The following is a 16,495-nucleotide window of genomic DNA, read 5'->3' on the forward strand; positions in this document are numbered from 1 at the left end:
TCCAGATTTTACCTGGTTTGTGGCAATGGTTTCCCTCTAAAGTCCACCTTTTCTTATTTTATACAATTTGCCCACTTTTATAAACATGCACCGTTACTGTCTAGAAGGGAAGATTAAAATGAAATTACTAGTTTCTGTGGGAAATCAGGGCACCCCATAAATGCCTCAGCAGCACATGATCAAAAATCAATCAGGAAAACAAACTGGCTGTGGAGGCTACGGCTTCTACAGTATGAAGGCAAACTCTAAGTCTGGTAGTCTCTGGATAAATGTGCAAAACTCAAATTGTACACAGCAAGAAAATGTTCTTGGTAATTAAGAAAGATTTCCTGCAGAAATCCTGGCAAATGCCGCTACTGGGATGTAACTTAGCACTTGGGAAGCCTAACACCTTTCCAATCTAAATGTTGGAGTCTATTAGCTAAAGGTCACGAAGGAAGGTACGTGACCTCCAAGGTGTGACGGGATATTTTGTAGTGATCCCCAGTGCAGAGCAAACATTTCAGATTTCTATAACATAAAGGCCCTATAATCTTTTCAAATCTTAAGAACACGCTAGTCATTAAATAAAAGGCAAGTCGAAGGCATCTGTAAATCAGCAAAGAATTATGCATATGCACACAAAAGATACTCAAATAATTTAAAATATGCAACCTATATGAACTAACTAGTAGCCACAGGAAAAATAAAGCATGGATAATATCCTCATATACCCTGTGCTGCTTCTACCTCAAGCATGTCCAGACAAAAATGACACACTAAGCCATAAAAAATTTAAAGGCAAAATACAACACCAAAACAGTGCTTACCAACTGCCACTCAAGAAGGGGGTGAAGCAGCTTGCACAATGCACTATATGGAAGTAAGTAACCTTGGTTACTGTTTCCAAGGACACTGGGCTCTTGGCTAGCAAGCGCTGAGGTGAAGCTGCATGCAGTGTTGACTCATTTTAATAAACCTGCATAAAGAAAATCAATGCAACGGTATTCCACACTCCCCAGATCTTTACTGGTGGATCTAATAAAACATTTCCAGTACTAAACAGATACTGAAAGTAGTGAATACTCCTTATAGCAAAGGCTTTTTATTGATGTCTGCTGTATTTTCCCCTGGCACCTCCCGTGGAGTGACTAAACCTATCATACTTGGTAAGGTCAGCAGTAATTATACTTAGGAATTTTATCTGAGGCATTCTGGAATATATCTGGAAATGGAAGCCAGTCTAGTTAACAGGTGAGCATACTTTTTGAAATGTCATCAACATGGACCACTGTGACAGAATAACAGTCCACACAGCATTTCCAAAAAATGTCTCTGCAATGTAAATTCTGTCAAACTGGGAGACACTTCTTGTCGCAAAGGTAGATTTTCTTATCATGGTCTATCATGGAATGTGTAAGACCACTTAGGAGGCTGCTTGAAATTTGGTGCCGTGTTGAAACCCTAGGTGCTGCACAGGCTAAAGTGGAACCCAGAGGCCTCAGGCAAAACCTGCTAGAAACCAGCCCACTTGTGTTGTCACTAACACCCACTGGCTCTGTGGAGGGCAAAGGTAACGATTCAGAGACAGCTGTCCCAGGCATTAGTAGCTGGAGATGGTATCATCTGGAGCAAATGAGAAAAACAGATTTACCTCATCAACAGTTCTCTGTGCACTCGGGCGCGCAGCCAGGTGAAGCAGAAGCCGCATCAGGAGCTCGGGAATGAAAATGTTGTCTACCTTTCTTGGAGCGGAGGGAAGTAAGAGGTAGTAAGGTGGAACACAACAATTTCCTCAAGTTTTGTCCTCAGGAGGGAAAATGATCTAATTAATTATGTAAAGCAGCAATTACACAGACAAAACCAACTCTTCCCAGCTTACAAATAAAAACTAAGTCTAGGTCAGAGAGCTTAAGCCACACAAAGTGAAACACACAAGATTCAAAATCTCTTGGTAAAGCACGTAATTAACAACTGAGAGAAACGTGTGTCCTAGTTTGGGGGGTTCTTCCCAGGAATAACACAGTCTTTAACCACCTGGCTTTTTCCCCCCTGATTTTATGCATTCATTTTAAGTGGCAAAGAAAATTCCCTATACCAGAGAGCATAAGCCTTTTCCTTCTAAAATTCAGTGCTGTTTTTGAACAGTTTCCTGCCTTTGCTTCTAAGTCACGTGCCTCTACCACAAATACACACCTTACTTTTCTCCTTGCTAGGCCAGGAGCTCCACCTTCTAACCCTGAATTAATTTCCCGGTCTCTCACAGAGATACTGCGGTATTGGTCCCTGTGCAGTCGTTTCTGGAAATTTGGCTAGAGGCCTCTGCAAAGAGATTTCATTCAGCTGGCTTTCCAAATCTCATCTGAAAAAAGTATCACGTTCACAGTCTGTGTGTGAGGTAAAACAAGGCTTTCACTGAAGGCGCCTAAGGGCAACGATATTCACCCCGATACACTGAGATTCGGGCCTCTGTCAAAATGAACATTCTTCTCACTGCAAAGTTCCCAGGCATGTTTTGAGAAAGTTTTCTTATAAGTTGACAGTCTTAGAAATGAACGAAAAGAGTAGAGAATTGGGTCGGTTGCGACAGTAAAGCTGGTAAGTCTGCCCTCACCCACCTGCCATTGTCCGATGGAGAGAAACAGAATTTTTTCTATAAAAGTACCAGTTTAATCACAATTTCCCCCTTTTTATTCATTTCAGATATTAACAAACTAAATGCGGATAAATGCATTCTGCTTCACAGAACAGCAAGTGTTCTAGATACACACAAACACTGGATCAAAACATCCTTGCAACTCCAGTCCTATAGCAATAATTTGTTTTTCTTCAAATGTCAGTTCTTCACAGTTTCAATACTGCAGCAGCAAATATTCCTCAGATAAAGAAAACTGTGGCCCATGTTTTAAAACATCTGAAGAGAACTGGAGATAAGTCAGCAAACTTCCAGTGCAGTTTGGGTAGAGCAGTTTTAGCTCGAATACCAAAGACTGGCTGTGGGAACCTGGGGGCAAAGGTCGTTGGTGGGAAAGACTGGGAACTTCCGCAGCACTTCCTCCCCCGCCACCTCCTGAGGATTTCTTCACGTAGATTGATGGCGGTGGGGGGAGCTCTGCAGCATTCGCATTCTGTTTATTGGTCCCTGTCACCCCAAGGGGTGTGATGGAAAATAAACTCAGGCAGTACTTCCCACAGGAGCTTTCAGGAAATTTCAGAGCAAATCAGGCAGGATGAGGCCGGGAGGCTTTGGTTCGACACAGTTGATCCAGAAATTGGCACAGCTGGCATGATACTGGTGTCCTCCATACGCCAGCTTGAAGCTGTCCGTTTCCGAGTTGAACGCCTGCCGGGAAGAAACAGACATGGGGGGCCAGTCAGGCTCCCTCGACACCTGGGCACTGACCAGCAGCCAGCACGGACCCCTCTCCAGCTCACAGAGGCTGAGGCCAAACTGGCACACACACAAAAGCTGAGCAGGTGGCTACAGGAATTCAAGCGAGAAAGTTTTTCGCCGCTAATTAAAGGTATAAAAATATCTTTACTGTTAAACCCAGTTTCAGCAAAAGGAGGCCAAATTGTTCCTAGAAAAGGCAGACAGAGGCTGTGTGGGTCGGCAGGGGTCCTGACACTGGACGAAAACAGCCACGGGCTGGGGATCATTTTGATCTCTCTGTGAGGAAAGCAGCCCGTCCCTGAGGCTGGCATTTGACTGTAAGAGGCCGTCCCTTAAGTTCCTGAGGCTGACTGCAGCCCTATCATGAAAGCAAATGAAAGATTAAAGACTCTTAGGGTCTAATGCCATTCGGAGCTGATAACCCAACTGACATCATTAAAAAGTCCAAACAGGTATAGGATTTGTAAAAAATAAAGATGTTAAACGCAGCAGAATGATTTCCAGATGAATAATGCTTACCGGTAAGTTACAGTCAGCCAGGCCTAACCTCAATCACTTCCGGGGTGTTTTGTAAAGCTCAACAAGTAAACAAATAAATAAAGCTCTAAACCCCAAACAATTTGTTTTTGTCTGCTAACGGCCAAGTCCTGAAGCTCTCTGATCTCATTCTGTGTGTCACTACCACTTCATCTTCCAGAAGCTGCTCTTCCTGTTACCCTGTTCATCCCAGAGGAAAATAACCGCAACACCAGAAGCCAGCTATGAGCCACAAGCATGCACAGCAGACGGAAGTGGGCCCGCACGGACATGTTAGTTGACTGAATCAAACACTATGGGAACGAAAAGGACTCAGCAAAGGATTCATGATTGGAACAGCTCAGGACGGCAGCGGAATCATCGAATTTGCCTTCCACACTCAAAATTAAGATGGAGACGCTAAGATAACGCGTAACTGGTTCATACTTTTTTAGGATGTTCTTCTGCAGGCTTCTCTTCTTTCTGAAATAACGTTGAAACCATAAGGTCAACAAAATTCCCAGAACAGGGCCTCTGGCCTCCAAACGAGTCCTTACAGGTTTAACCTTTTCTCCTTGCCACCCCACTGCGCAGAGGGTGGGCAGGCACGTGCCAACAAGCCCGCTCCTTAGAAAGGCAGGAGCTGCCTCCACCCCTCGACAGCTCCCCCCCCGCTGCCCCTTTGAAAGAACATGTCTGCTTCTGTGGTCAGATTTCAGGGCTTGATAAACTCCCCTCCTCTGGTCACAGACCTTGCGGAGAAGGGCCAGATGGGATTGCCTCCTGGGTCGGTCAGGGAAGCAGCCCGTGCAGGGGAGCGGGGAAGGCAGGTGACTTACCCGGCTCCTGGAGTCCACGTTTAAAAGGCACACCCCACAAGCAAGCTCCTGAGCGTTTTTAATCCCGGGCCGTAGCATACAAGAGGAAAAATCCAGTGAATTTTCATCAGGCTGTGAGGACAAGACAAACGGGTAAGAAGCCAGGAGTTCCACACGCTGCTGGTTTCACTCCCTGATCAAACATCCCAACAGGTCCAGCAGCAAATTCAGTCCACTCTCTACCACCACCAGTACAATTATTCCATTTCCCAGACGTTTACCGAGTACCTGCCCTGCTGTGTTCTAGTTGCTAGGGATGTTAGGATGAGCACAAAATGGTCCCTGTCCTCTGAGAGCTGTTTAGGGTCAGGGCGAGGTGGGTGTCAGGCCACACTGTGCCACGAGACCCACACTAGGCGTAAGGACCGAGCGCCGGAGCACAAGGGGGAAGGGGTGGGGCACTTACCCAACTCAGGGGGAAAGGAGCGTGGTGGCAGAGAATGCTTCTGAGAACTTCCAAACACGGTGGCTGAGTCCTGATGGGTGTTTGCTAGGTGAAAGGGGTAGGGTAGGATGAGGTAGGGGAGGGAAGGGTATCTACTCTATGTAGAATAAGCAGCCTGGGCAAAGGCCTCTAAGCAAAAGATCAGGTATGAGAAGAAATAGGGAGTGGGAGCCAAGCTTACGGAAGGAGGGAGGAGATGAAACTGGAGCACGAAGGCCTTGAAAGGAATACGAGGGGTTGAGACTCTATCCTGGGAAGCCCTAAGGGTTGTAACTAGATTGTAACAGGATCAGGTTTGTACTCTGGACAGAACCCTCTGGTTGCAATGCAGGCAGGCACTGAACTGGGGGTCTGGGCCTCTGTTACAAGGCTGCAGTAGTGAGCCGGGAGACGGGTCCTGAAGGTCAGAACTGAGGGAGCAACAGTGCGGAATGGAGAGAAATGGACACATGAAGAGCTATTAAGCCCGAAGAATCAACAGGCCTGGCGGATCTGTTAGATGTGCGAGGAGGGGAGGGGACTGGGCAACTGAAAGGATTCACCCTAACGGGGCACGTGAGAGGAGAACCAGTTTGGGGATGGAGACTGGGGAGAAGAGTTCAGTTTGGTACAAGCCGAGTCGAAGCTGCCTGTGGGACAGCTGGGTTCTGATGCTACATGAGCAGGCAGATGGATATACAGGCCTAGCACTCAAGAGCGAGAGATCTGGGTGTTATCGGCTAGGGAGAATAAGTGTACTAACAGGTCAAGTCTTTACCGGTGCTAAGCAGTATGCTAGGCCCTTTACATACGTTATTTAATTTATTCCTTACCAAAAAAATCTATGACATAGGGAGCGTGTCACCCAGTGATGAAAAGCCCAATGATTGAAAGCTGTTAATTTCTTAAAAGTTAAAACGCACATCTATTATATGAGCTTGCAATTTCTAGATATTTTTATCTAAGAGAAATGAAAACACGTTAACAAAAGTCTTATACAAGAAGTGTTCATAGCAGCTCTATTCATATTAGCCAAAACTGGAAAGAGCATGCATCTTTAAACAAGAAGATGGATTCAAAAAACATAGTATATTAATACATTGGAATATTACTCAGTGATAAAAGGGATCAAACTGATACACACAACACAGATGAATTTTTACAACATGCTATGTAAAAGAAGCTGACACAAGAATATATACACTACATAATTTCATTTATATTAAGTTCTAGAACAGGCAAATCTATGGTGATGGAAATCTACAGAAAATGGATCACTGGCTGTTTTTGGAATCAGATCAGGGGATTGACTGGGAAGGGGCAAAAGGGAACTTTAGGGGGTGATGAAAACACTCCATATACCGATGGGGTGTGTGCTACATGGTTGTGTGCATTTGTCAGAACTGGTCCAACTATACATTTAAGATCTGTGCATTTCATTGTATATATGTTATTCCTCAACTACGAAAAACACTTGAATAATAAAACAAGACAAAAACAACCAAAGAAAAGCAGAAAAAACAAAGCAAAAAACCAGAATGGTAGAAAACATTTGCAAATGATGCAACTGACAAGGGCTTAATTTCCAAAATATACAAACAGCTCATGTAACTCAATAGCAAAAAAACAACCCAATCGAAAAATGGGCAGAGGACCTAAATAGACATTTCTTCAAAGAAGAAATACAGATGGCCAATAGGCACATGAAAAGATGCTCAACATCACTAATTATTAGAGAAATGCAAATGAAAACTACAATGAGGTACCACCTCACACCGGTCAGAATGACCATCATTAAAAAGTCTACAAGTAACAAATGCTGGAGAGGGTGTGGAGAAAAGGGAACCCTCCTGCACTGTTGGTGGGAATGTAAGTTGGCGCAGTCACTATGGAAAACAGTATGGAGGTTCCTCAGAAAACTAAAAACAGAATTACCATAGGATCCAGCAATCGCATTCCTGGGCATATATCCAGGCAAAACTATAATTCAAAAAGATATACACGCACCCCTATGTTCACAGCAGCACTATTTACAATAGCCAAGACATGGAAACAACCTAAATGTCCATCAACAGATGAATGGGTAAAGACGTGGCACATATATACAATGGAATAGTACTCAGCTATAAAAAAGAACGAAATAATGCCCTTTGCAGCAACATGGATGGAACTAGAGATTATCATACTAAGTGAATTAAGCCAGAAAGAGAAAGACAAATACCATATGATATCACTTCTATGTGGAATCTAAAATATGACACAAATGAACCTATCTATGAAACAAAAACAGAATCACAGACATAGAGAACAGACTGGTGGCTGCACAGGGGGCAGGGGTTGGGGGAGGGATGGACTGGGAGTTTGGGGTTAGCAGATACAAACTACTACATACAGAATGGATAAACAACAAGGTCCTACTGTATAGCACAGGGAACTATATTCAATATCCTGTGATAAACCATAATGGAAAAGAATGTAAAAAAAAGAATGTATGTTATGTATAACTGAATCACTTTGCTGTACAGCAGAAATTAACACAACATTGTAAATCAATTATACTTCAATTAAAACAATTAAGAAAAAAAGATTTTGGATTCTTAATGTGTAAAAGTTAGGTATACATGAACTAATTTATTTTTCTTATATATGCTCTAGAGCAGAGTTTCTCAAACTTGGCACCATTGACATTTTAAGCTGGATAACTGTAAGACGGGCTTAAAAGACCTGTAAGACCTGTCCTCTGCATGTAGGATCCCTGGCTAATTTGGGGCAAAACTGCTCCCCTCCCCGACTATTAAGAACTGACTTTCCAAAGAGGAAGACGTATGTGTGCACGCATATAAATACATATCTACACATAAACCCACACACGTATGTAAGCTGATTATAAATTTTACTGATATAAAGAATGTGTAGCCCACAATTTACAAATAATAAAATATACCATCATCTTTACTGTAGATTCCACATAGTATCTTGTTCTCACAAGATGCTTTCTTGGATTTTTGCCCAACTCTTAGATCAACAACCTTTGCTTGCTTTCCTGAAAGAGTGTTAGTTCTGAGGTGAAGGCTGATGTTTTCATGTGAAGGACTAGGGCTAGACTGAAATGACTCAGACCTACTTCAGAACTTCACTTGTCTGTCAAATATATGAGTGACTTCTTTGCTGAAACAGATAATAGTTCTTGAATACTGGAGAATCTTTCCTCAACTTTTGGTTCTACTCACAACATAATGGCTACAGACACAGCATACTTTTAAGTTTAATCTACATTATTAACATTTTCTCTATCACCTTAAGTCTAGACAATCAACAAAACAAGTCAAGCCCTGATTTGAAGCATTTGCTGATTTCCATGGTATAAATGCTCCCCCTATGGTTGATTTCGAGCTACCAGTGTGATGTCACTGAACATGGGGTTGGGAAGAGATGCATGCAGCACCATCATATAGTATTTCCACATATGGATACAATGGACTAGGGTGACCAACTTCCTGGTCTGTGCCAGACTGTTGCCATTTTAGCTCTGAGGACACCCCTCGGTTCTGAGCAAACCGGGACAGCTGGTTGTCCTATGACAGACATCAATAACCTCAAACACTAAGGACAAAGCAGGTGGGAAAGGAAGTGAAGATGGAAGGGAGTCGATAGGAACAAAGTAAAAGGGTCCACTGTCCTGTCTTGAGAACCAAAAACAAGAGCAGAGCAAGTCAAGTGTGAGAAAGTTCTAGAGTTACCAAGATGGGCTCAGAAAGATGTCTGAGTTTAAGATTGCCCAGGCTCTGCAGTGTGATGTGATAACACCGTCCAGTGTGATCATGCAAGTGGGTGGCTTAAGTGAAACAGAGACAAGGGGCTTGTAGTCCAGAGAGTCAAGGATCTGGGAGCCTGGCATGTTGGCTGGTTTTTCCTCATGAATACTGAGGTGACCAGGATGATGGCAAATTGGACAATAAAATAACAGCTACATGTTCTATAGTTACTTTAGGCTGAACCACTGAGAAGTTACTACACTGTCTTTGTATTTGCAAAACTGTATTCTTCTCCCTAGAAAAATGTATAGATTATATATGATATTTCTCCAACCATTTCTTTTTAATATGAAATAAGTATCTTTTAAAAATATTTATTTATTTGGCTGCGTTGGGTCTTAGTTGCGGCACTCAGGATCGTTGTTGCGGCATGCGAACTCTTAGTTGCAGCATGCATATGCGATACAGTTCCCTCACTAGGGATCGAACCCGGGCCCCCTACATTGGGAGCGTGGAGTCTCAGCCGCTGGACCACCAGGGAAGTCCCTCCCCATCCGTTTCTAATTTGAAATAGTAAACCATGTGCTAGGTTCCATAAACCTCTCTTAAACTAACCTGAGCTGAATCCATTTGGATTACCCTTAAGGAAGGAAGGATACACAGTTCTCAAAGAAGAAAAAGGGAGGTGGAAGTTTCAACTGTGTGAACCTACATGGCCTTAGCCAAGCCAGAGGATAATTTGTTTGTTTTTTAGTGTAATCACGGCCAATTTGGTCAAACCTAGAAGCAGGTGGAATTATCATCTGTCTGCTGTCCAATTCTGTCCTTTGTAAAACAGTAACGATTTCACTTGCCCTACCTCCCTCCCTCCTTCAATTGGTGTTAGGACCCTCACAGATACATAAAAAGGGCTCTGGAAAGGATAAAATACTCTAAATGATCACCACAATTATTCACTTTGACAAAATCTAACAAGCTTTCTGAAGAGGTTAAAAACATAGTAGTATGTCTATAATCTACATTATAGACATTTATCATGTTACTGAATGAGGACTAATTGAGAAATAATTAGAACCCGGGGAAACTGTGAATCTTGAAATCAAATCCAAGTTAATAAAAGCCCTTTTAATACCTGTTTACCAAAGGAATAAAAGAAGCCAATGAAAAGGTCATCTCCAGTGAAAATCGTAAGGCTCTGCATAAATTACCCTGTAGTCAATTAATCTTTCAAATGATAAAATTAACCTTTATAAATACACATCTATTAGCAGGGAGATTATTGTAGTACACAGTGTGACACCAATCAAATGGCCCTAATTCTATAAGGAGGTATGCCCTCTACAGGTACCTTAAACTGCATATCACCTACTTTAACTGCCAAGTATGTCATGCATTTAGTAAAGATGAAAAACCCAGCTACATTAGACATGACCTGCATACACTGACAAGTCCCAGAGTCAGACTGGGATATATAATCCTGAATCTTTAGCCAGTAATAAACTACTAAAATGGTATCCAAGAAAATCATTATTAAGGAAGAAGAGTTTGGTAGTGTTTTAGTGTTACCAGTAGACTTATTCTCCTTCTTCCAGACAAATGTAGGATGGGCCTTCCCTGTCCTCTAAATTAGGCACAGTCGTGTAACTTGCCACGATGTTAACAGACTGTGAGTATAAGTAATATGGTCACTTCTGGAAGGAAGCAAGACCAATGTGCTATTTGTCATGTTCCCTTGATACTCCCATAGTGACCAACTATGTTCCACTCGGTGTTGGCTCTATCAACCCAGATCCCGGAGTAAGGAGGACATGGAATAGAGACCCTCCAACTTGAGATGGAATAGGAGCTAGGAATAAAGCTCTGTTGTTTCACATTGCTAAGAACTGGAGCTGGGAGGTGTTGCTTGTTACCGCTGCAGAACTTAATTTGACTGATACAAAGAGTGATCTAGACACAGGTTCCACAAGCAATTCCACACCTTTGATTTTGGTTACAATGTAACCATTCTTGGTTACAATGGTTTTTTTTTTTTCCTGGTAATTTTTCCTACTGCTACTATAACAAATTAGCATAAATTTAGTGACTTAAGACAACATAAATTTATTCTCTTCCACTTCTGGGGGTCAGAAGTCTAAAGTGGGTTGGCAACACTGTATTCCTCCTTATCTAAGCTCTAGGGGAGAATCTGCCTCTTTGCCTTTTCTAGTTTCTAGAGACTGCCTGCACACTCTGTGGACCACGGTTCCATCTTCAAAAGCAATAGTGTAGCATCTGCCAATCTCTCTCTCTGCTTCGAATGTCACATTGCTTTTTCTCATTCTTATTCTCCTGCCATCCTCTTACAAGGATCCTTGTCATGCCTCTGGGCCCACCCAGATAATCCAGGATAAGTTTCCCATCCAAAGACCCTTAACTTAATCACATCTGCAAAGTCCCTTTTACCACATAAGGTAAAACATTCACAGGTTCTAGGGATTAGGATGTGGACATTTTAGGGGGGTGGGGAGGTGTTATTCTGTCTACCAAATCCACCTTCTGCCAACTGAAGATAGCCGTGCAGAGACATGGTTAAGATTCTGTCTCTAAAACACTGTGCAGACTGGCAAGATGACAAAAATGCTATCATTACTAAAACAAACAAACTGTTCTGGGGCTTCCCGGGTGGCGCAGTGGTTAAGAGTCGGCCTGCCAATGCAGGGGACACGGGTTTGAGCCCTGGTCCGGGAAGATCCCAAGTGCCGCAGAGCAACTAAGCCCGTGCGCCACAACTACTGAGCCTGCACTCTAGAGCCCGTGAGCCGCAACTACTGAGCCCTCATGCCACAACTACTGAAGCCCACATGCCTAGAGCCTGTGCTCCGCAACAAGAGAAGCCACTGCAATGAGAAGCCCGCACACCGCAACAAAGAGTAGCCCCTGCTCGCTCCAACTAGAGAAAGCCTGCGTGCAGCAATGAAGACCCAACGCAGGCAAAAATAAATAAACAAACAAACAAACAAAACAAAATAAAAAAACTGTTCTCCTGACATGCCACAGCAATGGGAAGTAAGTACTCTGAAATTCACTGCTTATTTTACATCAAAAGGAAGTACAGAAGAATTTTATTATACTGAGAGTAATAGTGGAATCACAGAGCCAGGGTGATTTTCAGTTGACCACAGGTCAGGAGAATAACAGTCCTGTCTCTTCTCGTAGATTTTATATGGCAAAAATGGATTAGTATTGTTTTCCAGGACTAAGTCTTGGTTACCAAGCTACTGAACTTCAATTCAATCCACAAGCATGAGACAAAACTTTAAGATAACAATTCACTCATCTCACTAAAATAGGGGCTTTTTATCTCTTGAGAAAAAAGTTCCTTCAACCTGTGCCCAGAGGAGACAGGCTTTTGCCACAAGAGGGAGTTTTAGTCCATGGATAAAGGGAGCATGAAAGGGAAAGGGAAATGTAACTTTGCTAGTATCACTTCCAGCCTAAAGAAATATTAAGGAGCCACGATTTGGAGGTTAAGACTGTGTACTCTGCTTTCCTTAGCCCAAGCTGCATCCTGGAACCTTTTCACTGGAGAAAATTAATGCAGCCTCCTTTTGATGGGAATAGTTTCATGGAGTCTTTGTGGGAAGAAACGAGTCTTTTTTTTTTTTTTTTTTTTCCAGTACGCGGGCCTCTCACTGTTGTGGCCTCTCCCGTTGCGGAGCACAGGCTCCGGACGCGCAGGCTCAGCGGCCATGGCTCACGGGTCCAGCTGCTCTGCGGCATGTGGGATCTTCCCGGACCGGGGCACGAACCCATGATCCCTGCATCGGCAGGCAGACTCCCAACCACTGCGCCACCAGGGAAGCCCAGTTCAAGTAAGTTTTATAGACCGAGGACCTACTAGTTGTCAAGAGGAAATGCCATGGTATAATCAGGAAAAATACCTGAGTAAAGAATGATTATTTTTCTGTCACAGCTAACCTGGTGAAAAAAGCAACTATAACTGGAATAGCATGGGTAACTGGAGAAACAAATACTCAGTGGCGGTCACGTACAACGTGCAATGCATTCCTGTGTTGTCTAGCGGCAGATATCTACCCTTCCCTGGTGCCTAAAAAATGTCAGGTAAAAATCACTCTAGCATCTAGACATGGATGCTAGAAATGGATGTTCCTAATAGGAGTTTGAAGGAGAGGGCAAGAATGCCTGTCCACTCTTCCCACTTACCTCCTATTTTGCCATGTGGAGGGATTTAGAACCACCATAAGTGAGAGGGCAACACTCCTAAGTTAGATGTGTGACCAAACCCAACAGGCTTCCTTTGAAATCACAAAACCAAATTCTATGGCTTCTTTAAAAAGGTCTGAACAAAACTAATCCTTAGTGTAAAAAACCAGAACATGACTTATCTCTGAGTGGGGTGATGACAACAGAGGAGCATAAGGAAAGCTTCTGGGATGATGGGCTATTCTGTATCTTGATAGGGGGTATGGATTATATGAGGTATGCATATGTAAAAAACATTGAGTGGTATAACTAAGATTTTTGCATTTTACTGTATATATATTTTACAGAAAAAGAAAAAAGAAAAGAAAGGTCTGGAGGGGCAGGGTCAAGAAGGCAAGCCTTTCTCATGAGCAAGATGTACCAGGATGAAACTGACTTCCATTTCACCCACTGACAGCAGCTCCCTTAAAGCAGTAATCCAGGCCAAGATTCTCCCCAAATATCCTTTGCTCCAAACCTAAAAGGACTAATACATAATGAACCTGGTTAACACACTTGGTCTTTTGTGATACCTTTTCTTTAAAGAGGTCACGGCAAAGAAAGATGCTTTGCAACCACAGCCATCTTTTTCTTTTTCTTTTTTTTTCTGGCCCTGCTGGGCAGCTTGTGACACCTTAGTTCCCCGATCAGGGATTGAACCTGGGCCCTCGGCAGTGAAGTCGTCGAGTCCTAACCACTGGACCACCAGGGAATTCCCACAGCCATCTTTTTCTAATAGCACCAGAAGAGACGGGTTTGTCTAGAAGTCTAGTTTTCAAAATGTTAGTTACAAGAAGAAACTGCCTGTCACCAGAACAAAGAAACTTAAAATCTAAGTGGCAAGGGGGACTCTTTTAAGCTACTCTATAATCCTGGGATACGAACAGGGGAAAAAGTGTACAGAAAAGAACTTGACTGTTTACAGCAAGTTGCTGCCAAGATAGACTCCTGGCGTTTCATCTCATTAACCTTGATGCGAAATAATAACCCACTCTTCCCCAAAAGGCTTCTGCCTTTCTGCTTTTACCCACCCAGCTTGCCCACTTCAAGAAGGCAGCAGAATACAGTGGCTGAAAAAGGAGACTTAGGACTTTCAGACTGAGTCCAGGTCTCACCAGCATCTCTGTGCCTGAGTTCCTTCACCTGTAAGAAAGGGGGAGAATAACAGCATCTACCCTCAAGACTGCTGTATTAATTATATCCATGTAAAGAGCTATGAACAGGGTCTAGCACACAGTAATCACCAGTAAAGGCTGGCTAACGATGCCAATATTTAGGCTTAACGTGGTCATATCAGCACAGGGTTAGGAGCAGAAGGTGGGTGAGTTAGGAGAGACCCAGACCCACACTGATCTCTAGATTCCAAAGGTGAGAGAATCTCTAGATTTTCTCCTAAAGGTGAGACCTTTGTGAGACCGAGAGGCTCTGATGAACTGCGATGCTAACGATGCAAAGGGGACACACCTGGTAGCATGTCCCTCTCCATCCCACAGCCTCACAGGCATGCCACGTACATTACCAGCCAACCAACTTCATGCGTAGCTGGAGTTAGGAAGTAGTTTTTAAAAACACCAGGGTTTTATCACCCAAACACAACCCTATCACTATTCTGGCGTATTTCCTTCTAGCCCTGTAGTAATAGTTCTGTGTTATTTCAAACTTTATGCTTCTTTAAAAAATGGTGGCCTAACATCCTAGTATGAAGAGTCACACAACTAATTCTCCAGATTTGGACTTTTAGGTTATTTTCAATTTTTCACTTTTACAGAGAACAACTTGTGCATTTAACTTGCTTCTTTTTGTGAGTTTGTATGTAGAACTCTTGCCTTAGGCAGTTTTCCGAGAAGTGGAATTACCAAGTCAACTGCTCTGAATGTTTTCAAGTCCTTTCATTCATTCAGCACCTACCGGGTATTTACACGGTGCCTGGCCAGACAGAAAATGAACAAAATGTGGTCTTGGTCCTTGTTCTCAACGAGTTCACAGGTGGAGGGGAAAGCATGTTGCCAGACACCTTTCCCATAGGGTGGTACCAATTTCCTAATCAGGGCTTTACTGGTGGCACAGTGGTTGGGAGTCCGCCTGCCGATGCAGGGGACACGGGTTCGTGCCCCGGTCCGGGAAGGTCCCGCGTGCCGCGGAGCGGCTGGGCCCGTGAGCCATGGCCGCTGAGCCTGCGCGTCTGGAGCCTGTGCTCCGCAACGGGAGAGGCCGCAGCGGTGGGAGGCCCGCGTACCGAAAAAAAAAAAAAAAAATTTCCTAATCAATGAATTCCTAATAAATTCCCTAAGAAGTAGTCCAATTTTACCACATCAACACGATCAGCATTCAAATAAATAAACCAAACCCCATACTGGGTTTACTAGGAGGTAAAAACTGAGATCTTGTCTTAATTTGAATTAATGTTTACTGCTTAGCTGTGCCTCCTCTATGAATCACTTCATGTTTTGGTTCCGATTTTACTGGAAGCTGGTATAGTTCTCAGTAATTTATATGTTTTCTTTACAGAGCAAAGACTTGCGGTCACTGTCAGTATGCGCTGCCGCACGTCTTTTCTCGTTTACCATTTCATCTATTTTTTTCCCGCTTGGAAGGATTTCCACTAATCTGTACTTGGAGCTATGCCATTCAATCTCTACGGAGAGATTTCCTAAGAAACTACTCAATGAAACCTGCTGCTTTCTTTACTGAAAGGATATTTTTGAAGATAATGTAGATTATGTTAGTTTCCTCTTTATGAGAACCCACAAAAGAAGTTTCTTTCTGAGTACCAGAATAATTATGCTTCCTGAGTAGAGGGTTTATTTTTATGTTGTGAACACAGTGAATCATGGAACCGATCACGTCTTCTTTACATCGGTGCCTAGAAAGGGTCAACTGTACAGCTCACCGCTAGCAAATGCCAGCACTTTTAAAGCACACATTTTTGGGGAATTCCCTGGTGGTCCCGTGGTTAGGACCCTAGGCTTTCACTGCCAAGGGTGGGTTCAATCCCTGATCGGGAGCTAAGATCCTGCATGCCTCAAGGCCAAAAAAAAAAAATAAAACAGCACATATTACTGTACACTTCATACCTGGCTTTAACTTATTTCCCTAGTTTCATTTTCCCTTTGTTTTATTTTCCTTATCCATTTATTTAAAAAATTTAAACCAGTTATTAAAATAATGAGGTACAAAAATGCTTATCTTGCTTGAAAAAAACTGGAAAGTTCAAAAAAGTATAAAACAAAAGGTACAAAGTCCCACCAAACACTGTGTTAGAACACAAGGGAAAAAAGGACATACACTATAGGATATCACTTACATG

General features: G+C 43.0%; 1 protein-coding gene across 17 annotated transcripts in view; it reads right to left on the minus strand.

Moving 5' to 3' along the window:
* Nucleotides 1-2,657: 2,657 nt before the first annotated feature.
* SYNRG (synergin gamma) overlaps nucleotides 2,658-16,495 on the minus strand; it is a 91,009-nt gene continuing 77,171 nt past the window's right edge. For 7 of the 17 annotated variants that reach the window (XM_029211238.1, XM_029211241.1, XM_029211244.1 and 4 more), the window contains 4 exons: nucleotides 5,174-5,257; nucleotides 4,729-4,839; nucleotides 4,337-4,372; nucleotides 2,673-3,322 (listed from right to left, as the gene is read on the minus strand). In XM_029211238.1, coding sequence (XP_029067071.1) covers nucleotides 3,191-3,322; nucleotides 4,337-4,372; nucleotides 4,729-4,839; nucleotides 5,174-5,257 — 363 coding nt within the window. In that variant the 3' untranslated portion in view covers nucleotides 2,673-3,190. Of the gene's footprint in view, nucleotides 3,323-4,336; nucleotides 4,373-4,728; nucleotides 4,840-5,173; nucleotides 5,258-16,495 lie in introns of all 17 variants that reach the window. The other 10 variants (XM_029211240.1, XM_029211252.1, XM_029211250.1 and 7 more) reach the window with 6 other exon arrangements.

Source organism: Monodon monoceros, unplaced genomic scaffold (genome assembly GCF_005190385.1).
Source record: "Monodon monoceros isolate NGI ecotype Baffin Bay Population unplaced genomic scaffold, NGI_Narwhal_1 Super_Scaffold_9, whole genome shotgun sequence".
Lineage (NCBI taxonomy): Eukaryota > Metazoa > Chordata > Mammalia > Artiodactyla > Monodontidae > Monodon > Monodon monoceros.